This window comes from Leucopleurus acutus (assembly GCF_964270905.1).
Source record: "Leucopleurus acutus genome assembly, chromosome: 13".
NCBI classification, from domain to species: Eukaryota; Metazoa; Chordata; class Mammalia; order Artiodactyla; family Delphinidae; genus Leucopleurus; species Leucopleurus acutus.
In genome coordinates this window covers 89,916,183-89,928,818 of record NC_139155.1, presented here as the reverse complement: position 1 = coordinate 89,928,818, position 12,636 = coordinate 89,916,183, and the positions used below count along the sequence as shown (strand labels likewise).

The window sequence follows — 12,636 nt, the reverse complement described above, 5'->3', positions numbered from 1 at the left end:
AGCGCTGCTCCTGTGTGCTGGGTCTGGGGGCACGGGGCCAAGTAGGGGTCTGGCTGGAGGGGCTGGGAGCCGGGGTCGGGGGGTTTGGAGTGGAGCTTCCGTGTGACAGAGAGCGAGCCGAGACCTGGCCACCATCCTGTCGGGACGACCTAAGGCCAGGAGAGGCTGCGACGGTAGCTGAGGTGATGGGAGCCAAGTGCAGGAGGCGGTGGGAGGCGTCTCGGAGGCCAGCACCAAGGCGGGGCGGGTTGCTGATGGCTCTGCGACAGACGGCCCTTGAGGTGGACAGCATGTGCGACGTAGTGGAGGGAAGTGCCTGTGAAACGCTCGGGTCCAGGAGGAAGAGGGACCTGCACGCGGTGAGGGCTGAGAGCCGCGGGAACTGCTCTTCCCCCATGGCGTCCTGAGGCGAGAGAGAGCCTTTTGCTTTGGGTTATTGTTTAGGGTGGGGGACCGGCAGCAGGGTGGGCACGCTTGTGTGTGTGTGTGTGTGTGTGTGTGTGTGTGTGTGTGTGTGTGTGTGTGTGTGTGTGGAGGGGGTGTATGCACGTGGTGGAGGCTCTCAGGTCTCCTCTGGGCGTCACACTGTCACTCTGTCAGTCACGAGTGTCCTGGTCCCCAGATCCCTGCAGTCTGGATCTGACCACCTCCTTTTACTTTGGCTAGTGGGTATAAAATTCTGTGTTTTGTTTATCACCCACCGATTTGAGTCATTTCCCTTATGCTTAGTAATCGTATTTTTTTCTCATCTTTGTTCCTCTCTCCTCTCAGTTTAAGAATTCGTAAGTTGGAGGACACTGTAGCATAGCGTGGTCTCTTGTAAAATACATAAATTCAGTATTCCCTGTCACATGCTTACTTTTTACATTGGGAGGGGGAGAACTTACTCAATTGCAATTTCCTTTTTTACTTTAAAATCTCTCACTGTTCAATTCTTTGACTTACATGGTACCAGCAGTGGGTGTCACTGCCATGCAGTCTGTCACCCCCTTGCTGCACAGCCGGTGGCAGCTGGGCAGAAGCACAGCCTGGGAGCCAAAATCCTGGCTCAGCCTGTGCTTCGGCCCTGGTGAGGTGGGGTCTCTGGCAGCTCACTCACCTTGCTGATCCTCAGTAAAACGGAGGCCGAGGAGAACCAACAAGGACCTACTGTGCAGCACAGGGAACTCTGCTCAATATTCTGTAACAACCTAAATGGGAAAAGAATTTGAAAAAGGATAGATACAGGTATATGTAACTGAATCACTTTGCTGTACACCCGAAACTAACACAACATTGTTGATCAACTCTACTCCAGTATAAACTAAAAAGCAAAAAAAAAAAAAAAAAAAAAATGAGGCCGATGGGGCTTCCTTGGTGGCGCAGTGGTTGAGAATCCACCTGCCAGTGCAGGGGACACGGGTTCGAGCCCTGGTCCGGGAAGATCCCACATGCCTCAGAGCAACTAACCCCGTGCGCCACAACTACTGAGCCTGCGCTCTAGAGTCCGTGAGCCACAACTGCTGAGCCCACGTGCCACAACTACTGAAGCCCGCGTGCCTAGAGCCCGTGCTCCTCAACAAGGAAAGCCAACGCAATGAGAAGCCCGCTCGCCGCAACTAGAGAAAGCCCGTGCGCAGCAACGAAGACCCAACTCGGCCAAAAATAAATAAATTTATTAAAAAAAAAAAAATGAGGCCGAAATGAGGTAAATGGTAGAGCCTCCCTCATTAGGACGGCTCTGTGGAGAGACACCTGTGAGGTGCTTAGATCAGCGCCTGCCCCACAGCAGCAGCAGGAAGAGTGTGTGTGCGTGTGCATTTGTGTGTGTGTGTGAGCGCGTGTGTGTGCACACGCGTGTGGCATTGGTTACATCGTGCCTGGTACAGCTTAGTTGCCACAGACGGTAATTGGTAGCTCTTACCTTTCTGTGTTTTCAAAGCATTAAGTGAAAAAGTGAGTTTGTGAGTCATTACTGTGTGGCTACCCGGTAGCTGACTGCGTCCTGTAAGGGAGAGGGAAGGCTGCAGAGAGCCGATCACCTTGGTTGCACCCTTGCGCGGTCAGTCCGAGCCAGGCTACGTGCTGGGACCCGTGACCAAACCCACCTTCCGTCCCGGCCCTCAGGAGCGGGTCCAGGCCCTGGAGGCGGAGCTGCAGGCTGTGGGCCACAGCAAGAGGATGCTGGAGGGGGAGCTGCAGGAGGTCATCGCGCTGACCAGCCAGCAGCTGGAGGAGCAGCGGGAGAGGGTGCTGGAGCTGGAGGACGAGGTAGGCGGGCGCTGCGCGGCCCCACGTGCAGGGCGGTACTGCTGGCCGGGGCGCTCGGCCTCTGCCCTGCGTTTCCGGGGCCATCGGCCGCTTGCCCGGGTCTCTGAGCACCCGCCCTGCTGGAGCCGCGCATGCACGCGCTGCAGCGGGGCCCGCTGTGCCCGCTGCCTCTCTGGTGTGGCAGACGAGACACCCGGCTCAAAGGGGCTCGACCCTTTAGAGGAACTCCACGTAACTCTCAGTCCCAGACGGTCATGGGTGGTGCCACACGAGCAGCGTGGTGGTGTCACCTAGGGCTCTGCACAGGGTCCCAAGGTGGCTGTCGGGAGCTGCGGGGCTGTGTGCACCGTTGACAGTTGTCTCTCACTCTCAGTCCGGGCCCGCCTGGGCTCCGACCCTGGGTATGCTTCTCTGCAAGCCCACGGTCCCCGGGGGAGGGCTGGGCTGTCGGCTGTGGGTCCACGAGAGAAGGGGCGTGGCCGCGGCAACCTTCCCAGCTGTGAGACGAGGGCCCTCATGTCCGGGGCAGTGCTCGCCTGTGCGTTCTTGCTGGTGGTGTTAGCTGTTCAGTTCCTGATGTGCGAGCGCTCCACGAGCCAGAATGGGCAACTCCCTGATGTCACGGTGACTTTGGTTTGTTTCAGCTGCAAGAGTCCAGAGGCTTCAGGAGGAAGATAAAGTGCCTTGAGGAGTCGAATAAGAAGTTGGCTCTGGACTTAGAGCATGAGAGAGGGAAGCTTATGGGCCTTGGACAGTCCAGCGCGGCTCTGAGGGAACACAACGGCATCTTAGAGACAGCTTTAGCCAAGAGGGAAGCAGACCTGGTCCAGCTGAACCTGCAGGTATGGAAACTCCTTTGCAGCAGGAGACTTGCTGCAGGCGGGGCAGCCCTCCGAGGGCTTCGGCTGTGTGGTCTGCACTTGGTCATCATAGCCACCTGCAGGGTAAAGGCCAGAGAATCTGCTGGAGTCGCAGCCCCTCTGCCAGCCCTGAGGCGGGGGTGGATCCGGGGAGCCTGTGTCTCCCCGCAGCTGAGCTGTGGAGGGACTAGGCTCAGCCCATGAGGTTCCTTGTGGGTGGGTGACTCCCGGAGGGTAGAGGGTACCTTTCCCAGCTCAAGGCAGTCATGCTGTGCGTAACGGACTCTGACCCGAGGGCCTCCTGTGATTCAGCACCGGGGTTCAAATCCCAGCGGGGCTCTCCCTGCAGACCCCGTTGTTAGCTCCTCCTCTCTGCAGCCCCTCTGGGCGTTTCAGGGAAGTCTTCAAATGGTGTTCAACAGCCCAGCCCAGCCCATGCCTTGAATTCACCAGATTTTAGAGCGCTTCCTTAGTTCCCACCACTCCTGCCCCTGGCAGCCTTGCTACGGAGGCGATTGCGTTGATAACCCTGGGTTTATATGCATCTTTTGGGTTCCTAACGAGATGCTTGAATATGATCATACGATTGATGATACTCCTGTGATCTGAGATTTCGGTTTTGCACACAGCGTTCTCCAGAGATGGGATTCTCACTCCTTTCCTGGCTTGTACCCTTGTTGGCAACATGTCATGATGTCTTGAGCCCCCGTGACGCTAGACTCCCCGGGCGCCACCACCCCCTCCATCTCCATTGGCACTGATCAGAGTGGCCCCTGCTTGTTCCCAGGGCTCTTCAGGCTTTGGAAATTTGACGTCCTTCCTTCCTTACCACTCTTGGAATGTGCTGTAGGTGCAGGCAGTTTTGCAGCGCAAAGAGGAGGAGGACCGCCAGATGAAGCAGCTCGTCCAGGCCTTGCAGGCCGCGCTACAGAAGGAAAGGGTGACGGTGCACAGCCTCAAGGAGCAGGTGTGTGTCTTCCAACCGGCTCCAGATTGCAGCCTCATAGAGCCTCTGGAATGTAATTTTTAAATGTCTGAAAACGGAGTATTAGTACCCTTGACATGAGTTCCCTTCCAGGAACTTAGCGTGTGAATACCTTTACTGACGTGTCCAAGGACAGGGTATCGTCATGGGGTTGGCGACAGCGAGGCTGGAGAGGGCCCCCTCCCTGTGCTCATCAGTGAAAGAGTGTGTGCCGTCGTGCGGCTCTAAGATATGTGCACAGAGCTCCGTAGCTACGTATTTTGCTGGGGAAAGATGCCCTGCACGTAGTGTGGAGTTAAAAAGCAAACTGCAGAGTAGTATATGTTTATTTGTGTTAAAAATGCAACCCAGATAGGTGGTTCTGGAGACCCATGGCCATGTTCTGCATTTGGAGCAGTCTCCCTGGCTCATGTGTTCACCAGTGCATCAGGTGGCTCATCCCGCAGAGGGCCCTGCCCTGGCCACCCTGCGAGCTAGAGTGGGCCTCAGACCGTGCACTTGAAAATTTTTACTGTCGTGATGCCTCGTCTGTGGCTTCTGTAAAGCTCTTTCCTTGTTAGACTGTCAGCTTCCTGGGACGAGGTCTGCGGCTTGTTTACCCTCACGTCCCCAGTGCCTGCACAGAGCAGATGCTCAGAACATGTTTGTCATTGGTGCATTCATGCGTGTGTAGGTGCATGTGACCTGGGCTTTGCCACATTCTTTAAAAATTTCTCCACGAAAGTACACTAGAGATAGAAGGAGATAGTTCTTTATTTCCTGGGTGAGACAGTAAGACATTCTTTTAAAGTAGGACTAGTTTTAAGATACGTTAAGAATATTTTAACATGAACAATTATTGGCTTGTTCTTGACCCACGTTTGCCTCGCCTGCAGCTGACATTTTATCCTTGCGTGGAGTTGCTGCACGTCTTGTGGTTCCGAACTGAGTCAGCAACACTCCCTACTTTTCTATCCCCACCTTCCTATCTTTTGCTCTGTACTCAGGTATCACTTAATAGTTTTATTCTCACCTTAAAGACATAACTAGGAGATTTTTAACTAAAGGTGCTGGAGGGATAATGTATATTTCACTTTGATTTCTTTTTTTAAGGGCAGTAATTGTAAATGATGCTTATTTATTCCTCTGAGTGCGTTTGGTCTGATTGTCTTGATTGTAAAAATAGTACACGTAGTAAAAATTTTTAGTGTGCACGGAGATTAAAGTACAGATCATCTTGAATCTCTACCTAGTGACAACCACGGCTAATGTCTTCTATTGGAGTTTTTTTTTCCATTCATGTATGAGTTCTTTCTATATTCATCTGTAATATACTATAAATATTTTTACTAAACTTCTTTGAAATGAAGTGCTTGCTAGTGCAATTAGGCAAGAAAACTAAACTGTTGGAAAGGAAAATGGAAAATTTCGTCACATTCTGAGAATTTGCTTGTTTTCTCAGAAACCTTGAGATAAACTGTCGTTAACTATGCAGAAAGCTAGCTGCGTCCTAATGGATGACGAGCAATAGCTTTCTTACAGTTATTAGATGGTATGTGATGGAGAGGCGGGTTCCTCCCAGATACATGAATTGTGAATGCATGTAACGAGAAACATGCAGATATACTTGAGGAAGACTGTAACCACTGCTCAGACCAAGAAAGTTGGGCACATTTGTTCGCTCAGCAGGTGCTGCTACCACGTTGCATGCTTGAGGGCCAAGCGTGTGTTCAGTACTTTCATCCTTGATGGGGACCTTGGAAGGCTTTGGAAGCAAGGCCTGCAAGAGCAGCTAGGATGCAAGGGGTTGGGCGGCGGCCTCCACGAACCCGGGCATGTCCTGTGAGGCTGCGCCTCTGTCCTCGGTGACGCCGTGTTCTTCTTCCCAGGTTGCTGCCGCCCAGGGGGAAGCGGGGCACAACCGCCGCCATTTTAAGGCCGCCACCCTAGAGCTGAGCGAGGTGAAGAAGGAGCTGCAGGCCAAGGAGCGGGAGGTGCAGAGGCTGCAGGCGGAGGCAGATGGGCTCCAGTGAGTGCGAGAGGGCGGGGCCGGGCGCCACCACCCTCTCCATCTCCAGTTAGTGCCTTCAGCGCACCAGGGCCCCGGTGTCCTGGCAGATCGCTGAGTACTCTGCAGGCAGATCTGAGAAGGAGAGAGAGATCCGATTGCTGTCTCAGGATGCCGCAGCTTCCGTCTGAAGCTTTGGCCTTGATGCCGTGTGCTCCCACTCTGTGCCCTGCTGGTTCTTCTCTGAGAAGAGATCTTGAGCCCTCTTCTCAGAGAAGACCCAGCGCAGACAAAAATAAATTAAAAAAAATAAACAATGAATAAATTTATTTAAAAAAGGCACACAGCTCTCCCACTCGGAGGCTAATGCCCCCGCCCCTTCCCTGAGGGTCCCCGCCGTCACACGTGGTCTTCGAGGCGCCTCCCCAGCTCCCCTCGGGCTTCCCTTCGTTGTGGTGCGCGGCTCCCGTTGGAGTGGCCTTGGCTCGCACCCGTGCAGGCACATGTGTTGGGCACTGCACGTGCATCGGTCCCTGCCACCATAATCCGTGAACTGGGCTCACAAAGCGTCCCTCCCCGGGGGTTGTGAGGATTCGTTGAGCTAGTGCATTGCAGAGCTCCTAGAACAGTTCCTGCCCAGGGTGAGCAGTATGGGAGTTTTTGTCATGATGCGTGTCCACCCAGGACATGTAACGTTCAACTGACAACATTTTTGAGTGGGAAGGTAATTGGAAGAACGCTGTAATTTCACTCTTCCTTGTTTTTTATGCTAGGATTCAGGAGGGGAAACATTCCCAGGAAATAGCACAGTTCCAGGCAGAGCTGGCAGAGGCCCGGACCCAGCTCCAGCTCCTGCAGAAGCAGCTGGATGAGCAGCTGAGCAAAGAGCCTGTAGGAAACCAAGAGGTGACCCGCCGGGGCGGCTTTACATCTCCAGTTAACAGGACTTACAGAGCTAGACTCTGCTGGTTGACACATTCACTCCATTCTCTGCCTTCTTGGAAAGGGATATTTATGTTTTCTAAGTATGATATTAAATGATACGCAGAGATATAGTTAGAGCAATGTTATAATGCAAGAAAGCCATTTTAAAATTCTTTTGGTTGTGTGACTTTTTCCCTTCTCTAGATGGAAAATCTCAAATGGGAGGTGGATCAGAAGGAGAGAGAAATCCAGTCCTTGAAGCAGCAGCTGGACGTGACTGAGCGGCAGAGTAAACAGGAGTTGGATGGGATACAGCAGTCAATGCAGGTACGGGGTGTGTACAGGGCGTGTACGGGCTGTGTATGGAGCGTGTACGAGCCCCTGGCAGCACTGCAGCAGCTCCTCCCTGGACTGTGCCAGGCAGCGTGCTAGGTGCGCAGCAGCAGTTCTCAATGGCTTGAATGCTCCCACCAAACCATTCTGCAGACATTATCCCATTTCAGAGAGAAGCCCAGGTCAGGCAGCTGAGGGACGCTGAGCAGAGACCAGAGCCCCAGGGCCCCACCCTGGGCTGAGCTGTGCGGTGTGTCCCAGAAACGGGATCTCATTAAGTCCAAAAAATGAGACGGTTCCATTCGCCAATCTGTGATAAGCTTCTCTACGAAGAAATCTAGGCACAGTCTTGACTGCTCGAGGAAAGGGTCGGGAATGTGACTCTGACTGGGATTCCTGCTTGTAGGTGGACAGCTTGAGATAACCAGAACTGACTTGTATTCTGTCTTAGGAACAGTTAGGCTTATTCTAGTAGCTGATCTTGGAGTTTAAACAAGGGTTGGGTTCACTGTCAGATGTGGACATGGGAATGTTACCGGCCCCTCGGCAGAGGCTCTGAAGTGTGGATGGGAACGTTGAGGACAGGACTGTAACCAGATTCTCCGCAGTGTAGACCCTTGGAGAGGAGTGGCAGGGGAAGGGGAGCGACTCATGAAGGCTGAGAGTTCCAGCCCCTTGGAATTGTGATGTACGAACTAAGATTTGTGCAGTGTGTTTAAGACCTTTCAGTTTTTTTTTTAAACTAATGTGAGTTATACATTTACCACTTTTTAAAAACAAATTATTTAGTTTATTTATTTTTGGCTGCATTGGGTCTTTGTTGCTGTGCGCGGGCTTTCTCTAGTTGTGGCGAGGTGGGGCTACTCTTTTTTTTTTTTTTTTTTTTTTTTGCGGTACACGGGCCTCTCACTGTTGTGGCCTCTCCCGTTGCGGAGCACAGGCTCCGGACGCACAGGCTCAGCGGCCATGGCTCACGGGCGCAGCCGCTCCGCCGGCATGTGGGATCTTCCCGGACCAGGGCACAAACCCGTGTCCCCTGCATCGGCAGGCGGACTCTCAACCACTGCGCCACCAGGGAAGCCCGGGGCTACTCTTCATTGTGGTGCGCGGGCTTCTCACTGTGGTGGGTTGCAGAACACAGGCTCTAGACTTGCGGGCTTCAGTAGTTGTGGCTCGCAGGCTCAGTAGTTGTGGTGCACGGGCTTAGTTGCTCTGCAGCATGTGGGATCTTCCCGGACCAGGGCTCGAACCACGTGTCCCCTGCATTGGCAGGCAGATTCTTAACCACTGCGCCACCAGGGAAGCCCAAGACCTTTCAGTTTTAAAAATCTATGACTTTTTTACTTTCTTTAGAGTATTAAATCTGAGCTGGAGATGGTACGGGAAGATCTGTCCCTGACCCAGAAAGATAAATTCATGCTTCAAGCTAAAGTGTCGGAACTGAAGAGCAACATGAAGACACTGCTCCAGCAAAACCAGCAGCTCAAGCTGGACCTGCGGCGGGGAGCAGCCAAGACGGTACTGGGCCACCGGGCGGCTGGTGGGGCTCCGGGGATGTGCTGGCGGGAGGCTGGCAGGCTTTCCAGTCGGTCAGCCAATCACAGAGTTACATTAACCAACACTGAGTGACGGTTGTGTGAAGATAGATGACGATGGGGTGTTCTCCTCGGACCACAGGCCAAATCTTTTTAATTCAGAGCTTTTTCCAACAGAGTGTTTGCCTCTTTCTATGAATTTAGATGCCATTTTATTGTACTATGCTTTATAAAGCAAATGAGGGCATGGTTTGCTTGTGTTAACAAGAGCCCCTGGGCCTCTAGGCGAGACCAGCTGGGACACAACAGCTACCAGAACAGGCTCAGGGGCCTGGGGAGCCCGAAGCAGCCGTCATGAGCTCTGTTCAGGTTACCTGTTTACCCACCGTCTGTTTTTCTACCAGTCTGTGTAAATATTTTGCAGGTGCAAAGAAGTCGCTTAGATTCAGAGGTTTATTTAGCACGGTTTGTTTATCTGTGGAAAAAGTTTGAAGTCCTAGGAAGGGGAGTCTTATGAGTTGGAAAATTGACTTAATTTCTTAGGGAAACTCAGAGGCAAGGCCATGGTCTCTCTGGAAACTCCCACCGTGAGCTCTCATTAGGGGGCTCTCGGCAGCTCCGGCTTCCTGAGGAGCCAGGATTGTAGTGTTGCTTCATGCGTTAGGAAGAAGGTTTTCTATTCAGCCAACATTTCTTGAACCCCCGTGGCTGCCAGCTCTGCCGATTTAGAACGAGTGGAAAGTGCTTCCCCAGAGGCCCAAGGGGAGCTGGGGAGGCACCTCGAAGACCACGTGTGATGGCGGAGACCCTCGGGGAAGGGGCAGGGGCGTCAGCCTCCGAGTGGGAGAGCTAACTGTGTGTCTTTTTTCTTTTTTAATAAATTTGTTCATTTTTTATTTTATTTATTTATTTTGGCCATGTTGGGTCTTCGTTGCTGCGCGGGCTTTCTCCAGTTTCCGGTGAGCGGGGGCTACTCTTCGTTGCAGCGCGCGGGCTTCTTATTGCGGTGGTTTCTCTTGTTGCGGAGCACGGGCTCTAGGTGTGCTGGCTTCAGTAGTTGTGGCACGCGGGCTCAGTAGTTGTGGCTCGCAGACTCTAGAGTGCAGGCTCAATAGTTGTGGCGTGCAGGCTCAGTAGATGTGGCTCATGGGCTTCAGTAGTTGTGGTACATGGGCTCGGTAGTTGTGGCTTGCGGGCTCTAGAGCGCAGGCTCAGTAGTTGTGGCGCACGGGCTTAGTTGCTCCGTGGCATGTGGGATCTTCCCGGACCAGGGCTCGAACCCGTGTCCCCTGCATTGGCAGGCGGACTCTTAATCACTGTGCCACCGGGGAAGCACCTAACCGTGTGCTTTTAAAAACAGAGAAAGGAGCCGAAGGGAGAAGCCAACTCTTCCAGCCCCGTGACGCCGGTGAAGATCCCTGACTGCCCCGTGCCAGCCTCACTTTTGGAGGAGCTGCTGCGGCCCCCGCCTGCCGTGAGCAAGGGGCCCCTCAAGAACCTCAACAGCTGCCTGCAGCAACTCAAGTATGACTCTGCTCTGGGCTCCGTCTCGTAGTCTACAAATAAGCTGCAGGTCTCAGTTGGAAGAATCTTCCCTGTTGCCAGCACCGCATCGTGGTGCGCTCGCTTGGCGAGCGGCTCCGTAGTGTCTCTTGGCGGTGGGCTGGTCCCGTGCCTCTCCCTCCATCTCCAAGGTGGGAGCTGCCCGGGGCTAAATGACCCTGCACACCGGGCAGTGGGAGGCCCGTGTCTGAGGCAAGGGCAGGTGTGGCTCTGGCCCTGTGAGCGGACGCCCTGCAGGACAGACCCTCGGCTCTGTGTTTCCCACGTTCTCCCCAATCGGCCTGTCGGCCTCTGTGTGGTGCACAGGAAAATGGCCAGAGTCTCTTCCGTGCTGTTCCAGGAGAGAGGCTCGACGGGCCCCCGAGGGTGTGCGTGAGCGACCTGCCGTCAGGGCCGGGTCCGAGGTGGCCAGCTGTCTCTGGGGGGGACAGCGCCCCCGGCTGTCGTCTGACCGCGCACCTCCCCTGTCTCCCCAGGCAGGAGATGGACAGCCTGCAGCGCCAGATGGAGGCTCATGCGGTCACTGTGCACCAGTCGTTGTCCTCGTGGACGCAGGGGGACCCCGCCAGCCCCTCCCGCCTGGGCGATCACGCCAACCCCAGAGGAGACACGGAGCAACACGGGCAGAGCGGGGCCACGAGAGAGCACTTTGGAGCGGTGACCGCCGAGCATCCCCACCCCGAGTGTCTGTAGCTGACTGCAGGAATGCTCTCTCCTCCGTGCTATTTATTTGACTGTGTGCTCTATTGTCTTTCTAAGAGATGGAAGTTAAGTTTTGCATTGGCCGTTACAAGGAGTAAAGTAACAAAGCGAGAGTCGAGAGTTGATGACAGTCATTTGCAGGTCGCAGCCAGCTTTTCCCACGCAGTGACCAAATCTTAAAAACCTCACCTAGGGCTCAGCGAGACATTTTGCATGTGTCTGAAGGGTTATCTGCGGAAGGAGGCATCTTAGGCCTGACTGCAGACGCTGCTCTCGGACGGCCGCTGGCGGAGGCGTTGCGTGGCTGCGTCCGGCTTCTCACTTTCCTGTCTGATTCAGAAAGAGCTTTCCTCCCTGCAGGAGTGAGACCTCGTTTGCACCTTTGGTTTTTATTTTATTTTGTTTTGTTTTCAATAGCCATCTCTCCGTAGAACGTATATATAAATACCGGAAATCATCATCTGATCTTTAAAAAGTATATGCTCGTATTATTTAAGAATGACCTGAATTGTCTTTTTATTGATTGCCTTTTGAAAATCTGCAGTTAGGAAGTAACGTATGTGTAGGATTTAGGAATGTCAGAAAATTATGTTTTAAGAAATGTAATTATTTTATTTACCTTCTAAAGCCAAATATTCTTAGGCAGAAGTTCTTTGTTATTTTAGTTTCACTTAATTTTGAGGGTCTTTCCTTGCCATGAGTGCACAATGCCCACCTGTTTGACCCCCGGCCCTGCATGGCCTCGCTCACCTTGGCCAACCCCCGGGCAGGCCTGATGGCCACCAGAACGCCCACATAGACACCACGGTCAGCACACGCTGACTTGATGCATGAGGCATGGGGAGAGGCCTCAAGAGGTGGGGGGGGGGAGCAAGGAGGAGGGGCAGGGCCAGGGCTTCCGCGGGCTCCAGACCAGGGAGCACTTTGCCCTGTGTGGCAACGTCCACCAGCGCCTGTGTGGTCGTCAAGAGATATGCTGGCCTCTGTGTGGTGACAGCCTTCAGAAGGGGGAGAAGGCCCTTGACCCTCTCATCTGGAAAGCAGCGAAAGGGGCAGGTCAGCATGAGAGGGTCTCCCGAGGTTTACCTGAAATCAGACACCCCAAGTGTGCGAGGTCCCGCCTAGAGTGACTGTGAGACTCGAGGTTTGTAAGCTTGCCCCTAGTTTGCTAAGATGATCTAAAATAATGTTTATTGTTCCAAGTTAGAGAAGAGAGAGAGAACGGGTCTGTGTGGCCCCCTGTGCAGGTCGGCTGGTCTGAAGATGAAGTGTGCGGTGTTACTGATCAGGCCAGACATGCTCGTATCACCGCATCACCTGGGTCTCTCTTGTGGAGAAGACAGCGTGGTGTTTTTAACCTGCTTGTGTTCTCTCACAATATGCTGTTAGAAGGTTAATTGATAATATTAAAGTAACATTAATCACAAAGATGTTTAGTGTTTAAAAAAATTCCCCAGCAAGTATTGGAACGTCTAAAATATGTATATCATTTGTACA

General features: G+C 53.3%; 1 protein-coding gene across 2 annotated transcripts in view; it reads left to right on the top strand.

The window, feature by feature from the left end:
• Positions 1 to 11,978, top strand: part of GOLGA3 (golgin A3) — a 42,428-nt gene extending 30,450 nt beyond the window's left edge. For both annotated transcript variants that reach the window (XM_082853203.1, XM_082853202.1), the window contains exons 16-24: positions 2,107 to 2,250; positions 2,895 to 3,092; positions 3,961 to 4,077; positions 5,964 to 6,103; positions 6,856 to 6,988; positions 7,211 to 7,333; positions 8,693 to 8,857; positions 10,235 to 10,398; positions 10,914 to 11,978. In XM_082853203.1, coding sequence (XP_082709329.1) covers positions 2,107 to 2,250; positions 2,895 to 3,092; positions 3,961 to 4,077; positions 5,964 to 6,103; positions 6,856 to 6,988; positions 7,211 to 7,333; positions 8,693 to 8,857; positions 10,235 to 10,398; positions 10,914 to 11,130 — 1,401 coding nt within the window. In that variant the 3' untranslated portion in view covers positions 11,131 to 11,978. The remainder of the gene's footprint in view (positions 1 to 2,106; positions 2,251 to 2,894; positions 3,093 to 3,960; positions 4,078 to 5,963; positions 6,104 to 6,855; positions 6,989 to 7,210; positions 7,334 to 8,692; positions 8,858 to 10,234; positions 10,399 to 10,913) is intronic.
• The last annotated feature ends 658 nt before the right edge of the window (positions 11,979 to 12,636 follow it).